The sequence below is a fragment of the Acartia tonsa genome, chromosome 11, assembly GCF_053477335.1.
Source record: "Acartia tonsa isolate MP-2025a chromosome 11, ASM5347733v1, whole genome shotgun sequence".
Classification (NCBI taxonomy): domain Eukaryota; kingdom Metazoa; phylum Arthropoda; class Copepoda; order Calanoida; family Acartiidae; genus Acartia; species Acartia tonsa.
The window spans coordinates 25,155,814-25,178,636 of NC_137270.1; the positions used below are offsets into that span (position 1 = coordinate 25,155,814).

A 22,823-nucleotide genomic window follows, 5' to 3' on the forward strand; every position below is an offset into this window, starting at 1 on the left:
AACATAGCCTATTATTTTGACGTGTATGTACTCTTATGACATTCACTCAAAACAATAGACTACAATAATTTTTTTCGGACGACAGTACAGAATTAGATCTTCTTGTGTTGACACTTGACTAAGACTTTGTTTCTTTCTTCTTTTTTTTTATAACTATGCAAATAATATTTATCACTTTATTTTATTGTATTAATATAATTCCATTTGAAGTTTTCACATTGAATATTAATTTTTTATTATTTTTCACTTTTCTTTGTATCTAACTAACGCGTAGTATGACGTGTCAATACACTCTGAAATTCAAATAAGGACTGAAGAACTGTGTGTGTGTGCACGAGGTGCACGAGGTAGAAATGTACATGGGTAATTAGAAACTTCAATATAATTTATTTCGTTATATTTACATTTTTTAAAATAAGATTTTTTAATATGTTTTGACCACGGTAAATAATAAAAATTTGTTGGAGGAATTTTTGTGTATATATTTATCCCTGATATAACAGCATACACCGGAAACGGATGATATCAAATAACAGGGAATCTATAAATATATTGTTACAAATACAATTACAAACTATTATAAGTTAACTTTAATATATTTCATTATCGTTATATACTTTTTTTACGTAATGCAAAATTATCCTTTTTTAATATTAGGAAGAATTTTTATTTTACCCTGTAAAAAAAGCAATGAAAAAAGTAAGACGTCTAAAATGTCGTATTCTTAACAGGTAGACTTTTTGGAGTAAGGAAATTATGTCATCACATTAATTTCATAGAAAGAACCTAAAAGTCTAATATATCTAGTAAATTTTATTTCGGAATTGTTTAACGAACATACTTAATTTAAGATTGCGTGATTTATTTCGAAATAGAAATATAAAACGTAAAAATTTATTATTTTTCAAAATCTTCTATTTATTTACCAAGTACTTCGTATATAAATATTAAGAAATTTGAATATTTAGAAAAATAGAAATAGGGATGTATTTTTGAACGAAGTGAGAGGGGAATTAATATCCTATTTTTGAAATAGAATTCTTGCACACGTATATAAATATTCCCCAATTTCAATATTTTCATATGTCTAAATTCCCTTCCAAATTTACTCGAAATACGATACGTTTAGGGTTTAGAATAGTTAATATTTAAAATATCTAGTAGACACATCATTGCTAATTTAGGTAAAATATCTCTATAGATTTATGGATGTTTTCTACTTTGGTTTACTTAAAAAGTTGGAAAGGCTTAATATATTATATTATCAAGTCTTAATCATATTTCTCGTATTCATTCGAATCCGGTGGATAGGAACCGGTTCTCATCCATACGAAAAAACTATGTCTAGCATCGTATTATATCCAGTTTTTTACGAATATAGAAATGTACAATTACAAGATTAAAACTAGTTTTTTTAGCCGCTGCCTTCGGCACCACGGGGCTAAAAAAACTAGTTTTAATCTTATAATTGTACATTCTATATCCGCGGAAAGCCGTTTATAATACGATACGAGAAATAACTATTCCTGTATGATATTGATATAGATCCCATTGATATTGAAACACAAAATTTTCTGTAGATTACAATTAGAGATTTAATCGTTTTGACACTCAATTCAAAATTCATAAAGTCCCCAAAGTTGTTGAGCCAACGGATACGAAGCCGTTACTTAAATACTTTTAGGACTAGTGTAATAAACAGCCCATTTTCCCTTTCCTTCCTGTCTGTATACCTCGAAACTAATTAATATCTGCTGGAATAGAACTGGTTCTCAACCATTCTGATAAATATGATTATCATATCGTATTATAGACAATAAAATAAAAATCATGAAATGAATACCATTAACTAACTATTCTCAGGGAGAGAGGACACTTGGCTGTTTATTACACTGGTCCCAAAGGTTTATAATAACGTTTTATATAATCGTATTGTAATCTACAGAAGGGGTAATTTTGTGTATCATCATTAGTGATGTACATCAATTTCTCGGCCATTGTTATATCCCTTTAGATTCCTGAACTATTTTATTTTTTCTAATTTCTCTTTGTTATTTAAAGATGGGCGGAAGCAATTCTAAACCAGCACCGCTTCGATCTAAACCAGCACCGCCTCCACCAAGAGTTGAGGATACTCCAAATTTTCAGGTCAGTCACACTAAAGTATCTCATTTAACCCTTAACGGTCGGGGGGGGGGGCGTTGAACGCCCCCCCATCCGGTTTTTTCTATCTCATTTTCTGTGTGTGAAAAATAAAGAGCCCAAACTGCTTGACTTTTTAAGTAGGGGTATGACACATAACTAAGAGTTGGAATTTTTTTAATATCTCCATCCTGGCGGGCACAGGATGCCAGCAAACCTGGCAGGGTCATCCAGGTAAAGTGCAAAAATATTTTTTTGACTAAAAAAAAAACATTTTATCATACCAAAATACTAAAAATTCCTCTAGTAGTACATCCTAGACTTATAAAAGGTCGGAAATTCATTATCAAACAGGGGACTTGCACAACAAAATTTAGCTCTCTAGCTCTAATAGGAACTGAGATAATAAGGGGGGGGGGGGGCGATTAAGGTGCGGCAAGGGGCCCGACTGTAAAGGGTTAAGGACGTCAAATCTTTCTTTGGTAGGAGGGGGTACAAATTCTCAACATACTATTATACTTCACGTTGTGGAGTGTAAAAGATGTCAAAATAATTTTTAAAGTTTAAATTTTTTTTTGGTGTTGCAATTTGATGCACCTCTGGATTAGGGTTGATGAGGGCAGCAAGGATCTAAAGATCATTTCAAATCTTAATCCTATCTTGTTAGCAATTTTATTTCATGTTAGGATTGTAGGGATATGATCTTGATAACTGATAATCATAATTATATGTTAATATCCAGTATTTCCTAAGATAAATCTTATTAATTAAATTTTTTTCAGTTGCAGAAAATTGAAAAAGAGGTGAGAAGAAATGCTTAAGTATAAGCTTTAATAGTTGAAATAAACACGAAAAACTTTTTAAAAAATTATCATAATAGATTAATTGATCATAATACTTTTTCTCGTGTTCATTCGAAACTGACTAACATTCTTTGGATTAGAACTGGTTCTCATACATACAAAACAATTATGTCCAGCATACAAATTCCGCATTGCATTTTCTATGAATACAAAAACTGGTTTTAATCTTAAAATTTTAATTTACGGCCATGTAACTTCAAAATAGGTATGAAAACCTAACCTAACAATCATAATCATAATATAATATGTTAAACTTTTCAATTGCTCTATCGAATTTAAACAAATGATGTTTAATTTAAAACTTTATCTTAATATATGATTCAATTGAATTAATATGATAGATGGAAAGTCAGAGAGAAATGAAAAGAATGGAAATAAAAGCTCAGGTTCATTTAACATGTTTGTAGTAAAATCACCTATGAATTACTTAATATAGCTTGACTTGGTTTTAATCTTATAAGGGGGGGGGGGGGGGGGTTAATGCATCCATCTCGTAATCAGTGAGCAAATGGCACTTAGAATTCGAATTTCCATCTTTATTTCCATGAGTAATCCTTGGTAGGTCTATTTTCCCTAAATCGAACAAAAAGTTGGAAAATTAACGGCTGGCGGCTCAGCCGTTTTGCCATTTTTTGGATATCTATAATGCAAATGCGAAACCCATCTCCACATAATACTCTTTTCCACTCCAAAACGCTATCAAACGGTTCTAGACGGTAGCTGTTGGTACTAGAAGTTTTAAAAATGGTTAATCCTATTATTTAACATGAATTAAACCAAAAATATGTTTTAAGTTAATTCCTACGTAATTTGTTTCGGAACGCATGCCTTGCCGTTCTCAAAATCTTATCTCCAAGCCCTCCGAATGACCAACATAGCGAAGTTTACAAATGTGTATTTATTACCATGAAAACAGTGAGTCTAAAACAAAAATATAAAAATTAATTACATAAAATTAATGGTTTATTATTTTTGTAAGATCGAGGTTGCGTGATTTCAATTTAATTAAAAATATAAAATTTCTAAAAAACTTTTAATTGGCACGAAACATATTAAATCGCATCAGAAATTGATAATTTTAGATTCAAATGATCAGTAAAATTAAGGAAAATATTCGTATGTCAAAAGTTAGCAATTAAGTGGTCTATTTGTTGAAAAATTAATGTTTTAAATTTCTTCATAAAATTATACCATTCTACGCTTATTATTAAGAATTAAAGATAAATTCTTACCACATATGATGTCAAACTAAGCAGGAAGGCTTATTTGAGATCTTCCACGGATTAGAGCGCATGTATATTCAACCAATACATTATTTTCATTCACGTAGCTCTTCACATGGGAATCATCAAAGGAAAAATGCGCGTCTTTTTGTTTGTTTACAAGCGACGCGCGGAGATAGTTAGGAATGCCGCGTTACACACTCATTCTCTGGTGTAAGGAAAAGGGAATTAATGGGTTCGAACTTGCCAGGGAATACAAGAAAATACATTCCAACACACACCCGTCTAGTCACTGGGAATCGAACACAATAACTCATCTTAGCATCATGCGTGCAGACAGTGTCCACAAAATCACAATCTCATAACGCATAAATTACAAGAGTTTAAAATGGCATGGCCATCAGGCCTAAAATTAATTATGGTAACTTACGAACACCACAATAACTCAAACCGACTCCACTACCACATAAGGATAGGAATAAGGAATGGGAAAAGCATTCAACATTCATGAAATGCACATTTACCACTCACACATCTCATTATATCATGGCCTCATAATCTCAATTAAAATTAGAATTACAGACCATGTAATTGCGAATACATGAATTAATAATCAATAGTACCTAAACTTTGATTAGGTACCTACATAATAATAGGCAAATGATTTTTATACTAAAAATCGCATCAATAATTAAATAATCAACTCAAACTTTTTTCATCAAAAGAAAGAAAGATTAAATAATGACATTTTTTCTACTAAATCTTTTTGCTAGAAAAGAAAAGTAAAATTTCATAAAAAAACTTCTCAATAATTAGAATTTTTCTCTGACGGAAAAATACTCGTGCTTACATCTAAACATTTTTTCAGATAAGATAAGTAAGATCCTTAAATCTAAACATGTTTTAATAAAATAGATACTTAAATCTAAATAAATATGACTGTAAAAAATCATCAAACATCGGAAAATTAAAATTTCATAATTTTAAATCTTCGTGAATCAAAATTGCGTAAAATAAAATTGCAATTGAAATATGCAAATTAAATTTACCAAAATAAAACAAAAGCTCAATATAAGAAAAGAACTTCTCTAAATGCTGAGTTTGCAATTTCTCTCTGCTTTGAAAAGAAAGCAACTTATACGTATTCAAACAGTCATAATTAAGGCAATATGGGGCCTCAGTTAGAATGAATCCCTCAAGATACAAACTAACAAATCCATCAAACATAAAAAATTGCCATGTTCCAGCTATCCTGTCGGACGTTATGTCTTTCCATCACAATTTTTGATACCGCATAATTTCCAACAGGATTTCTGGCGCAGGGCTGCATCAACTGAAAATAAACATAATTAGTGATGTTAAAATCAAATTAAATAAAAAAGAATCATGAATAATTCAAAGAAACTTTAAAATCATCAATCAAAGCAATCAAAATAAAAAATTATCTTATGCTTTAGTTTTGCCGTTCTGCGGTATGTCTGGCCGAGGAAACAGAGCTAAGATACACCGTAGAGCGGTCTTATTAAGCTTAAATCTTCGAACTCAAAGAATCTACTTAATTCAAGGCGAAAAAAATCTGCGTTTTTTCTTTAGGTACATCGGTTAAAAGGTAAATAGTAATAATTTTAATATGCATGTAATATTAAATTATTTATGTGATTATAATAAATCTTAAAGAAATATTTGTATGATGTAAAAAAAATCTCATTGTGTTAATTTTTTATCATATCGAATTTCAATTAAACAAGGATAAAAATGTTCGTATTTGCGTAGGTACCTAGGAAAATTTCCGCGAAAAAAATCCCTGGTCCCGGAGAGACTTAAATCATTGAAAAAACTTGCGTAAACGTATGAAAAACTTAAGTTTGCATTTCAAATGAAAAAAATCTTGCGTCGATTTGGAAGTTTAAACGAAATTGCGTCAAAATTTGCGTTTTTTGTCTTTCGAAAAAATATCTGATAAATCTACCGTAAAAATAAAATTCAAAGTTAAACAAGAACGATACTTATACTAAACTTTGGGTAGATTGATCTTGAGCAGACGTCTTGCGGAAGTCTCGTTACTCGTGGCGGCTGCGTCATCTGATAATTTGTACTTGCAAACCACGGTCCTCCCACCTGGGCGCACTTCTTCCACACGCCCCAATCTGAACTTCTTCATCAAACTTGTGCTATCGTCGATCAGCACCACGTCTCCCGGCTCGAGCAGCACCTCGTTGCGGCGCCACTTGACGGACTTGAGTAGCTCAGGCATGAGCTGCTCCTTGTACACCTGATGGAACTGACGGGTCAACTCCTCCAAGTTCTCCAGCCTCCTGGTGATGGGCTCCTTGCAACCTGTCTCGAAGGTGCAGATTGCATCGTTGGTCCTGCCGCCTAACAGATCAGCAGGTGAAATTATTCTCCAGCAATTGACGTCATCTCCTTGAGTGGCATACGTCAATGGTTTCGAATTCAAGACTCTGGCAGTCTCAGCACACAACACCAATAAATCATTGAAGGTTACAGTAGCACCAGCCAACTTCTTGTTCAACACACGCTTGACCAGCCCAACCTGCCTCTCCACAGTACCTACGAACGAGTGTGCTGCAGTGGGCACAAGATGCCATTCAAAATGCATCCTGGTATCCTTCAAAAGTTCATCCATAATTCGTTTGGCACCAGCCATATTGGTGCCTCTGTCTGTAGTAACCCTTCTAGGCATATTGTAAAGCGCCTGAAGTTTTCTCAAGCCGACCAGCACGGCTTCAGTTGAATAATCGGTCAACACGTCAACAAACACAGCCTGTGTGAATCTACAGGCCACAATCAACAACCAGACTTTGTACTTAGTCTTGGAACTCCTGGTGCCAACGCCAGGCTTCACAACTTCTATCGGCCCCGCAAGGTCCATATGCACCTCCTTGAAGGGCATTGAGGGCTCAACACGATCTGGCAGAATATTAGCAATTGCGGGACTCGAACGCTTGGCATATTCAATGGAACATGCAGCACAACTCTTGACCACTTTCATAGCCTCCATGCGGCCATGTGTGATCCATGCATACCTGCGGCTTTGCGCCAATGTTTTACGATGGCCTCCATGTCCCAATTCATCGTGGGACTGTTGAAGGATGAGCCTCGCCAGCCTGTTGTGGCGGCTGAGCAAGACAACACCTGGGCTGTCCTTCATAACTTTCCTGGGGCCTCCAGCAGCGGCCTCAAGAGCCTCATCTCCCCTCCCGGCCATTTTCAATATTGTGAATGACCTAAGAGGAAAACATCCATCATGACCCACTATGGGCCAACAAACCTGGACCTTGTGATGATAGGGTTGAAGGGAGTCGAATTTCCCCTCGGCGTCCATGGTCATCTCCTTCTCTTGGTTGAAGGAAGTCAAAAACAAGTCACAAACAGAATCCATGTATGTATTTGTGAAAGTGTAGTTCTCATAATACCTAGAACTATCATTGTTGCTAACACCATCCTCATTTGTTGCAACGCCACGTTTCTTGACAAGCAACATTTTAAAGCAGTTGGCAGCCTTAAGAACTGCGGCCACAGTCCTCCTTGCCTGCCTGTAGGTCCTTCTTGCCAGGGACCTCCAGAAATCATTGTCCACCACCTGTGTGAACATTACCTTGAGCTTCGCCATCTTGGGATTTAGCTCGCTCTCGGGAATGGATGCATTTACCTCACCCGCCGTCTTAACGGGCCACTGGTCCTGTTCCAGGCGCAACCAGCTTGGACCTTCCTGGTATGTAGATCCAGGTTGTACATCCTCAATCGTACACAAACCACGCGTCGCCAGGTCGGCGATGTTGTGTTGGGTTGGAACCCATCTCCAATCTTCAGGGCTCGTCAACTGTTGTATCTCGGAAACACGATGACTGTTGAAAACATTCAGCATAACACTGTCACTGGATAGCTGAGCCAGGGCACAGCTGCTATCACTAAAAAATACTTTGCCAGAAATGTTGAAAGGTAGGGCTCTGACAACAGTATCCACAAGCCTTGCCAAAATTAGACAACTAAGCATTTCTAACCTTGGTATAGACTCTATCTTCACTGGTGCGACACGTGACTTGGCGCAACACAAAACTACATCATATCCTCCAGGAACTGGCCATCTCAGGTAGGTGATGGCTGCATAGGCCTGGTTAGATGCATCACAGAAACCCACAACCATTGGAAGCCCCAACGGCTTATCGGGAACCATCGAACGTCTGAACGACACATTTCCAAGTGCCGAACGGTCCTGGAGGCTGGACACGAGCTCCGACCTCAACTCTCCAGGTATGACATCATCCCAGTTGCATCCATGTATGCAAACTGAGCGCAGACAAAGCTTGGATTTAAGCAGCAATGGCGCTGCTAGACCCATTGGGTCATACAATTGTTGCACAATTCTCCAAACTTCTCGTTTAGTTATCAACTCAGGTAGACTTCTCCAGAGATCCTCCAGATCCAGATCCTCTAGTAGCTTTCTACCCTTAATCTTCTCGCCGTGGTTGGCTCTGACAGGTAGGAACAACTTATCCTGTTTAGGGTCCCAAACAAGGCCCAAAACTTTTACACTGTCAACATCATCTCCAGAATAAATAACAGATTTAAATCTGAAATTGCCAGGTGCAATCATATCTTCCAGCTCTTGGACCAGCTGGACAGCTTCAGGTTTACTGTTATGACCGCTCAAACAGTCATCCACGTAAGTACAAGTCTCCAATTTGACCGAAGGAGGATCTTGATACAAAACAAATTCAGGACTGAGTGGTTGCTGAACATCTCTCCACACCTCTTGCTGGGCTACAACGTCACAACCTCTAATCTTCTCAGATCCATAAACAACTTGAACATCCTGCTGGGAACGTCCACCAAAAATACGACCAGTGAGTCTGAGGGCGGTCACGGCCATATCGCCGGCCAAGGCTTCACCAAAGTTGATGGTTTTGGTGAGATAAACCTCCGGCTCTCCATCAACTGTATCAGCGAAAAAAACACGTTTCAGCTGAGAATCTTCATAGGTAGCTAACAATGAATTGTAGAACTTCTGAATGTCAGCCACGAATGCACACTTATAACTTCTGAACCGAATAAGATTGTGCATCAGGGTATATAATGGAACTGGCCCGTCCATCATAATACTATTGAGGCTTAGCCCCTTGCAGCAGAGGCTAGAATTGGCGCATATCCTCAATGGCGTGGAAATAGACTCTTTATATGCGCAGACTAGGCTCGAATAATACACGGGCTTAGTATAAGCTAGATCTTCTGGCGAAGCTTTCTGATACACTCCACGAGAGACAGCTTCATGGAACACTTGACAGAAGGTGTCATATTCACCTTTTTTGACCATCCTCTGCCGGTCACGTAAGCAGATCTTGTATGCCTGCTCAGAATTATCAAACAACACACTTGGCGGCTGCTTGTAAGGATATGAGGCCGTCCAGATACGGTTCTCAAGATCCAACGTCAAACCTTCTTCAATCAGCTGCCGCTTACGCACGTCCAAGGCGGACTGCCCGGCGGCAATGGCGGCGCAATGACGGCAGTTCTTACAACCGCTGCACATTGATGGCGGCTGTATCCCCAAACTTTCTGTACTCAGGAACTCCATCTTGCTGACCTCCAACTTAACAGCTTTACAGGCGACAGGATTAGCAACAGTCCTGCCATCTGCAGACACAACTAAATAGCCTGTACCAAATAAGCTTCTGTACAGTCTAGAATCACCAACCATTTTATCTGCACACGGGAACATAGCTGGTGTTAAATGGCCGATAAGAACATCAATCTTACCGTCGACCATAGAAAAATTATCAGGTTTCATGTTGAAAATTTCGGCGGCGGCTGCAGGATCAATAGAACGCAACCCTTCTTCAGTACCAATGCTGGGCACTACCGCCGCCTCCAGAATATGTGAATTCCGGTTGCGGTCAACCAAACAAATCTTGACTGTAGGACATGCTTGGCTCTTTCCATCTGCCAGAGAAATAGTAGCTGTGCGACCAGTTGACGGCAACTCTAACTTCTTGGCAATACTTCTAGAAATCAACGTCAAATTTGCTCCAGAGTCCCACATAGCATTGACGGTGACTTGACGTTTGTCAGCCGCCAATGCTGGGAGCTGCTGCAGCATCAGCATAAAATTGTTCTTGCTAAACAATTGTGATTCATAAACTGCCGCAACTTGTCCAGCCACAGTCTCATGAATCAAGCTATTATGGGGTTGATTGCAGCTGTCTATGGTACAGCTGCCAAGTTTATCGGCTCTAGGACAGTCGGCAACCCTATGCCCCTTTTGCAAGCAGAGCAAACAGGCGCCTATCTTCTTGATGAAGACCTTACGTTCAGGAACAGACATATCCCTAAACTTGGAGCACTTAAACAACAGGTGATCAGAACTACAACCTTCCGACGGGCAAGGCTGTTTCTTCTTGGTCTTAGCTGGAGACCCAGGTTTACCAACGGCTGTAGCTGCGGCCGCAGGATTACCTTTCTTCTTGGAGGGGGTGTCTACATCAGTCGAGCACCGCATCAAAATGGCGCCCCTCTGTTCCTCTATAATCTTCAACAGCTTAGGAACATTTGGGGTATCCATCGAGCCCAACGCTAGGTTGAGCTTATCTTGAAAATCACGTGGCAACTTCTTGGATAACATCTCCAGAAGGATCACGGTCAACCACTGGCTTGTGGTAACTTCATCATCATCATCATCTTTAGTCAGCTGCTCGAGCTGGCTAACTGCACCACCAAACTCTGCTAAGACTGTCACAATCTGGTTGGAGTCCGACGGTTTAGGCTTCTTCTCCCATTGGTTGAAAAGGCAGAGCATCTGACGTGTTTTGGACTTAAAACGTGCATCAAGGTAAGCCCATTGAGATTCATGCGATTGAATCTGAATTAACTGAAGTCTCAACTCTTTATTTTTACAGACCTTTTCACTGCTCAATAATAACTGTAAATATGACGGGTCCTGTCCTACGGTAAGCTTTTTAAAATTGTCCTTGAAACTTACGTAGGCTGCCTCTTGGCCGTCGAAGCTGGGAAGAAGGCGTTCGTCGACACGATTCATATATCCTGGCGTGAATATAGAACCGGTGCCGAACTGTGGTGTGCCAAACGGTGACACAAATGGCGATGCTGTCGAGGCACCCGCCGTTGTTGTAGGCAGCTTCACAGGTTCAAGCTTAACCTCAGCCAGCCGTTTCATCAAAGCAGACAAAGTGTTTATAATTGGTTCTGGTAAGGGAAAGTATGACCCTTTAATAACTTTCACAATCTTTAAGCATCGATCATATAGTTCAGCCTTATGGTCAGGCAAATTATCACCAACTAAATCAACAACACTTTGAATGTCACTAAGCTCTTCTATAGCATCTAGAGCATCTTTCAGAGCACTATAATCCTTTTGCACAGTAACTATATTAGAATAAATGTCACTAAACTCCTCAAGCTCTTGGATTCTCACACCAAGCTTGCTAAAACCGACCATGATGCTATCGAATGTCTCGAACTTGTCATGGACAAGGATTGACTCCTTAGTGAAATGTCTAACGTCAAGCTCTGAAGATTCACTGACCAACTTCATCACTTTATTTAGTTCACTGGTTAGGGCCTCGACGGCTGGGCGCAGCCGCAATCCCAGTTGAGCGCCTTTATTCTTTTTAGGACCCATGATTGTCACAAAAGTTAACTGTACTGATTACGATTATAATAATGCGTGGTAAGGTATCACAACCAACACATTCACAAAACTTCACAGATATTTTCTTAGCCGCATCTGTTCTGTCTTGTTTTCATTGTTTCGGAACGCATGCCTTGCCGTTCTCGAAATCTTATCTCCAAGCCCTCCGAATGACCAACATAGCGAAGTTTACAAATGTGTATTTATTACCATGAAAACAGTGAGTCTAAAACAAAAATATAAAAATTAATTACATAAAATTAATGGTTTATTATTTTTGTAAGATCGAGGTTGCGTGATTTCAATTTAATTAAAAATATAAAATTTCTAAAAAACTTTAAATTGGCACGAAACATATTAAATCGCATCAGAAATTGATAATTTTAGATTCAAATGATCAGTAAAATTAAGGAAAATATTCGTATGTCAAAAGTTAGCAATTAAGTGGTCTATTTGTTGAAAAATTAATGTTTTAAATTTCTTCATAAAATTATACCATTCTACGCTTATTATTAAGAATTAAAGATAAATTCTTACCACATATGATGTCAAACTAAGCAGGAAGGCTTATTTGAGATCTTCCAAGGATTAGAGCGCATGTATATTCAACCAATACATTATTTTCATTCACGTAGCTCTTCACATGGGAATCATCAAAGGAAAAATGCGCGTCTTTTTGTTTGTTTACAAGCGACGCGCGGAGATAGTTAGGAATGCCGCGTTACACACTCATTCTCTGGTGTAAGGAAAAGGGAATTAATGGGTTCGAACTTGCCAGGGAATACAAGAAAATACATTCCAACACATAATTGATGATGAATTTACCCTTAAAATAGGCAAAAACGGCTAAACGGCTGAGCCGCCAGCCGTTACTTTTTCAACTTTTTATTCAATTTAGGGAAAATAGACCTACCAAGGATTACTCATGCAAAAGTTCAGATAGAAATTCGAACTAAGTGCCATTTGCTCACTGATTACAAGATGGTTGCATTAACCCACCCTCCCTTTTATTTACGGCCTTGCAACTTCAAAATATGAATTAAAACCTAACCTAACAATCATAATCATAATCAAATATGTTAAACTTTTCAATTCCTATACACAATTTAAACAAAAGATGTTTAATTTAAACTTTATCTTAATATATGATTCAATAAAATTAATATGATAGATGGAAAGTCAGAGAGAAATTAAAAGAATGGAAATAGAAGCTCAGGTTAATTTAATATTTATTTATTCTTATTATTATTATTATAATTATATTGTTTGTAGTATAATTACTTATGAAATTACTTAACCCTTACAGATCGGGCCCCTATTCCCACCTTAAAGTGATCGCGAAGCTAATTTTTCAAATTGCATTTTTATTTACCTTTTCTTATTTTTTAAGTAATTTTCATTGAAAAATGCCTTAAAAATTCCACTAAGTTAGAAATAAATTAATTAAGGATGCCGAGATCCACTTCTCACGAAAATACCACAACAATCTGTGCACTTATAAGACTAAGGAAAAATCACCCTTTTCTTTGCTTACACATAAAAACAACGAAATTTATACTACAAAAATTTTGTTGTACTACATCTCTTTTGAAAAAAATTTTCAAACTTGGTTTACAATTAAATATAAAACCTGCCTTAATATCGTAAAATCAGTTACCAAATATTGATATATCTATGCAGGTACACTAACATATGAAAAATTGTTGAAATCTTCAGAAATTACATGATTTAAGAATAAAATTGGGCAAAAAGAATAAACAAATATTATTTGCTATACATATCTAGCAAAAAAATTAGCAGTCTTACTAAACGTTTTCCATAAACAAAAGCAATCTTTTTTTTGTCCCAATTATCGGAAAAGAGTAAAATTTTTCTAAATACCTGCCTATATTTAAACCCTAGATATTCCAAATTTAGTTTTTTATTTAATTTTTTTTAAAGCCTTAAATTCATATTCCTACAATCAATATACATAAGTTTCAACTAAACATTATTTAAATGAAAAATCCATATAAAAAAAACATTCAGGGCCCATTATTTTAAGTAGTTGTCTGTTTCATTCAACAGAGTTGGGGATTTAAAACGAAAAGGTCGTCAATTAAATAAAATCTGGATAATATATAAGTTGATTTTAATTAATTTTTATCCAGTAATATGACTGTTTCATTCACACAGAGTTGGGTCTTTGAAACAAAAAGGTTGTTAATCATTGAAAATCTTGATAACATAGATCATGCTTTTCAAGGACGTCCGAGCATTTTTAATGGGGGGGGGGCGGTGAGGGGTAAGAATTAAAAATTACAATTCCTGGGATGCCTACAGCACCACCAAGTTCATTTTGGGGGGAGAAATCTTTATGTCATAGAGTTAGTGACGTCTAAGCTTTTTTATTTTAAGGGGGGTAAAAATTAAAAATTTTGGGGATGCCTACCCCTTTATCCTCCACCCCCTAGGACGTCCCTGGTGATATTATGTAAAATCTTGACAAATTGGTTAAACAAGTTTATTAATTTATTGATTTATAATCATACAGATTTTGTTTATAAACCCAACTTATATTAGCCGTTTGCGTTGCCCTCTTTCTTTCTTCGTCCCCTCTCTTACCTGTCATAGTACAAATGGTACCAACGGATTTTGTTAAGTTGAAATATAGAAACCAAACATTTTTTAATATTGTAAAAGTGTTCAGTGTAATTTAAGTTATAAGTTTGGACCAATATAGGACAATTTCAATAACTATAATAAGTAAATAATTGTATTCCCATAACTGAAAAGACATGTTATTTTATTCCCTTTTATATATATATATATTAATTGCTTATTATTAGTATTAAAATAAAAGCCTTGCTTTAATTATTGTACATCCATATTTAACAGACTTATATATAAATTTATTAAAAGAATAGAATTTGTGTGCTCTTTATCCTATTCCATGTTTTGAAGAATAAACTTTAATACAATCAAGTTCTGTGGTGTCCGTACTCTGTCTGTGTGTATGTGTGTGTGTGTGTGTTTAATTCAACTTGACTGTACTCAAAAAACGCCTATCTTAGAAAACACGTATAGCAAAACCTTAATTAATTCACATTTTAAAGTTTGTTTCTTTTAAATATCTTCTATAAATTTTAATTAATTAATCTAATATAATCTAAGCAAGAATTTTACCCCAAAATAAAATAAAACCTTAATATCTGTAAAAACTTTCTCAATTGATAATAAAACTTTAAAATCCCCCAATTATGTGGGGGCCTATTCGTATTTTTAGCTCTGCAGTATGATTCCAAAAGAGAGTACAAACACACAGACAAACATCCTGTTACTTTATTAGTAACAGGATGTTTGTGTGTCTGTATATTTGTACCAAAGGATCTCGTAACTGCTGAACTGATCAGGTTCTCCTTAACATGGTAGATTCTCATAGGTCCCGGGAAGATTTATAACTATTTTGGGGGAGGGTACCACCACCTTCCTAAGAGAAATCACAAGAAATCAAAAAAATTTATGTTTCTTGATTTAACAAAGAGCATTCAATGAAACATAAATGTCAAATGCAACATAGACATATTTTAAATATAAAAAAAAGTATTTAAAGTGCCACTAGAGGCCTCTAGGGGCGTAGCCACTAGTTAGAGATAAAAAGCTTGGACTTTATCTTAACAATTTTTAATAAATGAATGTGTCTTTATACAAAATGAATATAATTAAGTCATATTAATGATATAAAAATATATTCTTATTAATATATTGATTGCTAGATATAAAACAATGCTTTGCTTTTTAAAATGTTTTTTTAGAAAAGCATTTTCTGAGATATGCATTTTTTGAGATAGGCGTTAAATAAGATGATACAATATTGATGGTCCCGAGAATAGCTTAATTTTATAGTTTCAATTATAATATTATCAATTGCCTGTATGTAACCTGTTATATTACATTTTATCATACATATACAAAGCAATTAACTGATTTCAAATGATTTTTAACGTCACATATCTAAAGCCATGTAGATATGTAGATATTCATATAAATTTTCAAATAAAGGGAAAAATGAAAATCCAGGTACCATTATCAGTGATATTCATTACCATATATGGCTTTATTTCTGTGACCATCGGAAGAAAATTTTTAATCTATCCGTAGATTACAATTTCAACATTTTTTGGTTAGTTTAATAGGGTATGTAACAAAAGCATTTATTTTACTATTAATTTGCAAGTAAACTTCAACTAAAAGATTGTTATTTGTCGATTTTGATAGGTTTTTAGGTATGTATAATAAAACACAAAATACAACGATGTTTTCAAGGGAATAAATTCGTTTTTTTAAAGTTTGATTTATTTTTAAATGGGAAGTATTTAAGACTTAATTCTCAAAATAGTACTCTTAAAAAACATTAATCAGTGACATATATCAACTTTTTTCCAGCTTCGTGAACACTTTAATAGATCGGGGGGGGGGGGGTCTTTATCTTCTGTTACAGATAAAGACGTAAAATTTTTTTCTGGTGGTTTATGTGTATTTTTAGAGAAAATTACTTTTTCTAGTCATAGCGGTCAGGCCGCTCCTTAGCCGCTTTTTACTTTTTCTGATCATCGCAATTGTAAGATAAAACCAGTTTTTTTAGATGAATATTTGAATGAATACGAGAATTAATATTATAAAACAATACCATTAGAAAGTAAATCATTAATTTATTTTTCATTCTTTAGTCCGTCAAGATACTCAATGAAGAGCACGGGAAAACCCCCACAGAGTATACAAGTTTCATGAACCATGAGGGAGTCAGTGATGATGATAGTGATAAGGAAGACACACCTGAGGCTGATAGTGAAGATGAAATCCCGTTGGATTTGTTTATAGAAGATTTAGATGAGGTTGAGGATGGTGTTGTAGAAGCCGAAGGTGAGGGTCAGGATGGAGATGAAGAAACCCTGGCAGGAACAAGACAAGGCGATGGCGGCGATGGCGGCATATCAAGTGCGATTTTCTACAGGTCCATCGCCATCAAAGATCCACAACAAAGAGAGGGTAAGTAAAGTTAAATTAAATTCATTCCCAAAAAATTCAATGAATTACATTTAATGATTTACAGGGGTAGTTTCACGAAATGCATTTAACTAAATTATATTAATTTATTAAATTATTTCTTTTCAGCAATCACAAATTTCGGGAAACTAATAGAAGAGAACATCCAAAGAACAATGAAATGTGATGAGCAGAAATGTGGACTTATAGTGGGAGGTGTTTGCCTCAACCACCAAGTGGAGTTGGCGTTGAAGCAGGCTGCCAAAGTTGTAAGTAAATTAATTAAATGATTAATAGAACCAACTAAATAACTTATACAGTAACTTAAAAAGTTAAATAATAAATTATACAAAAACGTGAAAATTAACAAATATTATATTTTTTTAGAAAGGGAAGGGGTACAACAGAACCATAATTAACCTGGCAAAGCTGGTCAGTAAAATTATGAATAACAAGAAGCTGCGTCGCATTTTGGTAGAGAGTGGACAACGTATGCTTACCAGATACGTGGAGACGAGATGGAGCTCCAGAATGAACATGATAAAGCGGTTCTTAGAGTTGTTTGACAACAAACCACTACTTCAGAAGGTGAAAAAATCCGTGCAGGATCAGAAAGGTAAACCCAAAAAAGTTAATTATAATTTTAACAACAATTTAAAACTAACAAAATTACCAATTTAAATTTCTCTCTGTCCCTTAATTAAACAAAAGAGAAAGGTAACAAATAGAAGTTTATTAAAATTTAAACTAAATAAATTATTTCTTCTCTCGTTCCCTTAATTAAAAATTAGAACTGTATATATCAATAGAATTAATTTTTAATTTTTAATTTTTATTTTAGTCAACAAGAAGTTTGACAATCTGTGGCCAACACCTGACCAGGTTCTTGCCCTCAGAGAAGTCCTGGAAGTGTTGGAGTGTGTGGATACCATGCTGACAATTCCTGCACAAGCCCATGAGGCCACAATCGTCCAGATGTTCACCATGCTGGATACGGTGTTCTTTACCCTACGGACAAGTATGCCTGGCAACTTATTCGCTAGACGTGTATTCAAGTTCCTTCACCTGAGAGTTAACAAGATTGTCCGTACTAATGCAGGATGGCAAGTCTGTCTCTACCTACACCCCCTGTCACGCAGTCATTTGGAAATGATTGCGAGTGGCACACAAAGCTATACGGTGACACAGGATGAAGCAAAAACAATTTTACAACAAGCACCCAAAAATTGTAGGTTGTTGGGTGAACGGCTACACCGAATCTCACTGAGAGCCAACCTAAGTCCTGAAGAAAAGGCAGATGAAGAGGCCGACCTGCGTAGAGCTAATGCGGATGCCGACAATGAGGATTCCGAAGCTGACGAGTACGAATCTCCAGAAACTGCACCTCCCACAGGTAAAGATATACAATATTAATTAAAATAGATAATAATAATAACATTAGTTAAATAATTCAATTATCATTTTTATTAATTATATTTATGTATTACAGGCATGATGACACCCATCCAAAAGATGTTTTGGAACAAACAACAAGAGTTCAAAGAAATTCAGGCTCAAGCAGCAGCCAAGAAGAAAAAGAAAGAACAACGTGACAAACAGAAGGATCCCCTGGACGTCATGAAGAAACACCTGAAAGCTGGGCTGAAGGATTGGAGTAACATAGAAGAATCCAAGTTGCATGCCTTGACATACGGTTACCAACGTGAAGTCGCTAAGATAAAGGAGGAAATTGCGAAAGTCAAAAAATCTAAGTCCAAGGATTTCGATGTTGAAGAACGCCAGAAACTGTACAAACAAGGAGCAATGACCGCAACCCACAGGATGCTTACTGCCAGGTATGAACATGTTGCAGAGAAGATATGTTATCCACCTGGACTTGTCAGTTTGATGACCAACTTCAACAACTTACCTGTTTCTAATGCGAGGTGTGAGAGAATTTTCTCACACCTCAAATTAGTTTACTCATCGAGGCGGTATAACCTAGAGAAAGAAACCATCCACGCCATCATGTTCTTGAAGATGAACAAGCTAGTCCCCAAGAAGTCCCAAGCATTTTGGGATAGGCAGGTAAAAGTTACCAAGAAGACAGCAACCAAGGAACTGGAAAAGTGAAATAATTCTTGTAAATATGTTTATCATATTAATTATGTTGGAAAGAAATAAAGTAGAAGTAAAGTAAAACAAATAATTTAATGAAATAATTTTGTGTTTTTTAAATATCTGTATCATTACCATTATAAAATAAATGTTGTAATAAAACCCAAAAAACTGTTTATTGATATATTTTTTTTTTGGCAGTATTGTTATTTAATTTAACAAGGATGAATAATCAATAAGTAGCGAAGCCAAAAACATTACTCAAATCATACTTGTCTTGTGTCTTTATGCGTGGATGGTCTCTTGCTCGAGGTTCTAGAGTAAATAAGTTGGACATCAAATGAAAGTAAATACTAAATATCCAAAAATAAATTTGAATTTCAATTAAAGGGTGATGGAAAAAAATAAAAAATGCGTACTTGCCGCTTCGCTTATATTATTGTACATTCAAACATCAGTAAACCAAAAATCAGACCAATCGGATAATTAGGTCACATAAAAATTTGTTGTTAAAATGTAAAAAAAATACGGACATTAATGTCAGAACTGAATTATCAGAATGCGAATATATAAGAGTCTAAGCAAAATTGTAAGTAAATTTGTTTAAAAACAGCTTGATAATCAGGTTTAATATGAGCGTACATTTAAAACCGAGTTTCAACGCAAAAAAAACGCGGAGCCGAATCTAGAAATACGGCTGCGGATGTGTGTATATTTGGTAACATATGGTTTTTAAGTTTAATTTAAGGAAATAGACCGTTAAATCATATTATTACTGTAAAAACTCACTTTAACCTAATGTGGAGCCGAGCCGTTCTGAACGACGTAAAAAAATGCACGGAAATTCTTTTCGAACACAGGGATTCAATATTTTTAGGTAAGACTTATCGATAAAACACACCCGATACTTTGTAATTTTGGAACGATATAAAAAAATAAAAAATAAACATAATTAAAAACAAAGTATGGAGCTTGCCGAATTATTCACAGTATAAAATCTGTGCGTTTAAAATTGAAATTACCAAAAGGCAAAATAAGAATAATTAAGTTATAACGAACAGACTTATCACTTTATATTTACAAATTATTACAAAATCCTTACCTTAATATACAGTAAATGATTATGTGTACTGCCTTCCGAAATAGAAAACATAGCCTATTATTTTGACGTGTATGTACTCTTATGACATTCACTCAAAACAATAGACTACAATAATTTTTTTCGGACGACAGTACAGAATTAGATCTTCTTGTGTTGACACTTGACTAAGACTTTGTTTCTTTCTTCTTTTTTTTTATAACTATGCAAATAATATTTATCACTTTATTTTATTGTATTAATATAATTCCATTTGAAGTTTTCACATTGAATATTAATTTTTTATTATTTTTCACTTTTCTTTGTATCTAACTAACGCGTAGTATGACGTGTCAATACACTCTGAAATTCAAATAAGGACTGAAGAACTGTGTGTGTGTGCACGAGGTGCACGAGGTAGAAATGTACATGGGTAATTAGAAACTTCAATATAATTTATTTCGTTATATTTACATTTTTTAAAATAAGATTTTTTAATATGTTTTGACCACGGTAAATAATAAAAATTTGTTGGAGGAATTTTTGTGTATATATTTATCCCTGATATAACAGCATACACCGGAAACGGATGATATCAAATAACAGGGAATCTATAAATATATTGTTACAAATACAATTACAAACTATTATAAGTTAACTTTAATATATTTCATTATCGTTATATACTTTTTTTACGTAATGCAAAATTATCCTTTTTTAATATTAGGAAGAATTTTTATTTTACCCTGTAAAAAAAGCAATGAAAAAAGTAAGACGTCTAAAATGTCGTATTCTTAACAGGTAGACTTTTTGGAGTAAGGAAATTATGTCATCACATTAATTTCATAGAAAGAACCTAAAAGTCTAATATATCTAGTAAATTTTATTTCGGAATTGTTTAACGAACATACTTAATTTAAGATTGCGTGATTTATTTCGAAATAGAAATATAAAACGTAAAAATTTATTATTTTTCAAAATCTTCTATTTATTTACCAAGTACTTCGTATATAAATATTAAGAAATTTGAATATTTAGAAAAATAGAAATAGGGATGTATTTTTGAACGAAGTGAGAGGGGAATTAATATCCTATTTTTGAAATAGAATTCTTGCACACGTATATAAATATTCCCCAATTTCAATATTTTCATATGTCTAAATTCCCTTCCAAATTTACTCGAAATACGATACGTTTAGGGTTTAGAATAGTTAATATTTAAAATATCTAGTAGACACATCATTGCTAATTTAGGTAAAATATCTCTATAGATTTATGGATGTTTTCTACTTTGGTTTACTTAAAAAGTTGGAAAGGCTTAATATATTATATTATCAAGTCTTAATCATATTTCTCGTATTCATTCGAATCCGGTGGATAGGAACCGGTTCTCATCCATACGAAAAAACTATGTCTAGCATCGTATTATATCCAGTTTTTTACGAATATAGAAATGTACAATTACAAGATTAAAACTAGTTTTTTTAGCCGCTGCCTTCGGCACCACGGGGCTAAAAAAACTAGTTTTAATCTTATAATTGTACATTCTATATCCGCGGAAAGCCGTTTATAATACGATACGAGAAATAACTATTCCTGTATGATATTGATATAGATCCCATTGATATTGAAACACAAAATTTTCTGTAGATTACAATTAGAGATTTAATCGTTTTGACACTCAATTCAAAATTCATAAAGTCCCCAAAGTTGTTGAGCCAACGGATACGAAGCCGTTACTTAAATACTTTTAGGACTAGTGTAATAAACAGCCCATTTTCCCTTTCCTTCCTGTCTGTATACCTCGAAACTAATTAATATCTGCTGGAATAGAACTGGTTCTCAACCATTCTGATAAATATGATTATCATATCGTATTATAGACAATAAAATAAAAATCATGAAATGAATACCATTAACTAACTATTCTCAGGGAGAGAGGACACTTGGCTGTTTATTACACTGGTCCCAAAGGTTTATAATAACGTTTTATATAATCGTATTGTAATCTACAGAAGGGGTAATTTTGTGTATCATCATTAGTGATGTACATCAATTTCTCGGCCATTGTTATATCCCTTTAGATTCCTGAACTATTTTATTTTTTCTAATTTCTCTTTGTTATTTAAAGATGGGCGGAAGCAATTCTAAACCAGCACCGCTTCGATCTAAACCAGCACCGCCTCCACCAAGAGTTGAGGATACTCCAAATTTTCAGGTCAGTCACACTAAAGTATCTCATTTAACCCTTAACGGTCGGGGGGGGGGGCGTTGAACGCCCCCCCATCCGGTTTTTTCTATCTCATTTTCTGTGTGTGAAAAATAAAGAGCCCAAACTGCTTGACTTTTTAAGTAGGGGTATGACACATAACTAAGAGTTGGAATTTTTTTAATATCTCCATCCTGGCGGGCACAGGATGCCAGCAAACCTGGCAGGGTCATCCAGGTAAAGTGCAAAAATATTTTTTTGACTAAAAAAAAAACATTTTATCATACCAAAATACTAAAAATTCCTCTAGTAGTACATCCTAGACTTATAAAAGGTCGGAAATTCATTATCAAACAGGGGACTTGCACAACAAAATTTAGCTCTCTAGCTCTAATAGGAACTGAGATAATAAGGGGGGGGGGGGGCGATTAAGGTGCGGCAAGGGGCCCGACTGTAAAGGGTTAAGGACGTCAAATCTTTCTTTGGTAGGAGGGGGTACAAATTCTCAACATACTATTAT

At 35.1% G+C, this 22,823-nt stretch overlaps 3 protein-coding genes across 6 annotated transcripts in view; 2 read left to right on the forward strand and 1 right to left on the reverse strand.

Moving 5' to 3' along the window:
- Positions 1-22,823, reverse strand: part of LOC145331692 (uncharacterized) — a 109,715-nt gene that overhangs the window by 33,594 nt on the left and 53,298 nt on the right. The window lies entirely within an intron of this gene.
- Positions 2,038-22,823, forward strand: part of LOC145331687 (uncharacterized) — a 42,224-nt gene continuing 21,438 nt past the window's right edge. Inside the window, exons 1-4 of one of the 3 annotated variants that reach the window (XM_080176484.1) lie at positions 2,038-2,148; positions 2,925-2,945; positions 3,347-3,391; positions 13,066-13,110. In XM_080176484.1, coding sequence (XP_080032610.1) covers positions 2,062-2,148; positions 2,925-2,945; positions 3,347-3,391; positions 13,066-13,110 — 198 coding nt within the window. In that variant the 5' untranslated portion in view covers positions 2,038-2,061. Of the gene's footprint in view, positions 2,149-2,924; positions 2,946-3,346; positions 3,392-13,065; positions 13,111-22,200; positions 22,313-22,823 lie in introns of those variants that run through there. The other 2 variants (XM_080176485.1, XM_080176487.1) reach the window with 2 other exon arrangements.
- LOC145331640 (uncharacterized) lies at positions 16,499-19,963 on the forward strand. The gene is made up of 5 exons (XM_080176417.1): positions 16,499-16,922; positions 17,049-17,188; positions 17,307-17,535; positions 17,761-18,312; positions 18,409-19,963. Exons 1-5 carry the CDS (start codon positions 16,661-16,663, stop codon positions 19,029-19,031), a joined length of 1,806 nt encoding a protein of 601 aa, XP_080032543.1. The 5' UTR covers positions 16,499-16,660; the 3' UTR covers positions 19,032-19,963.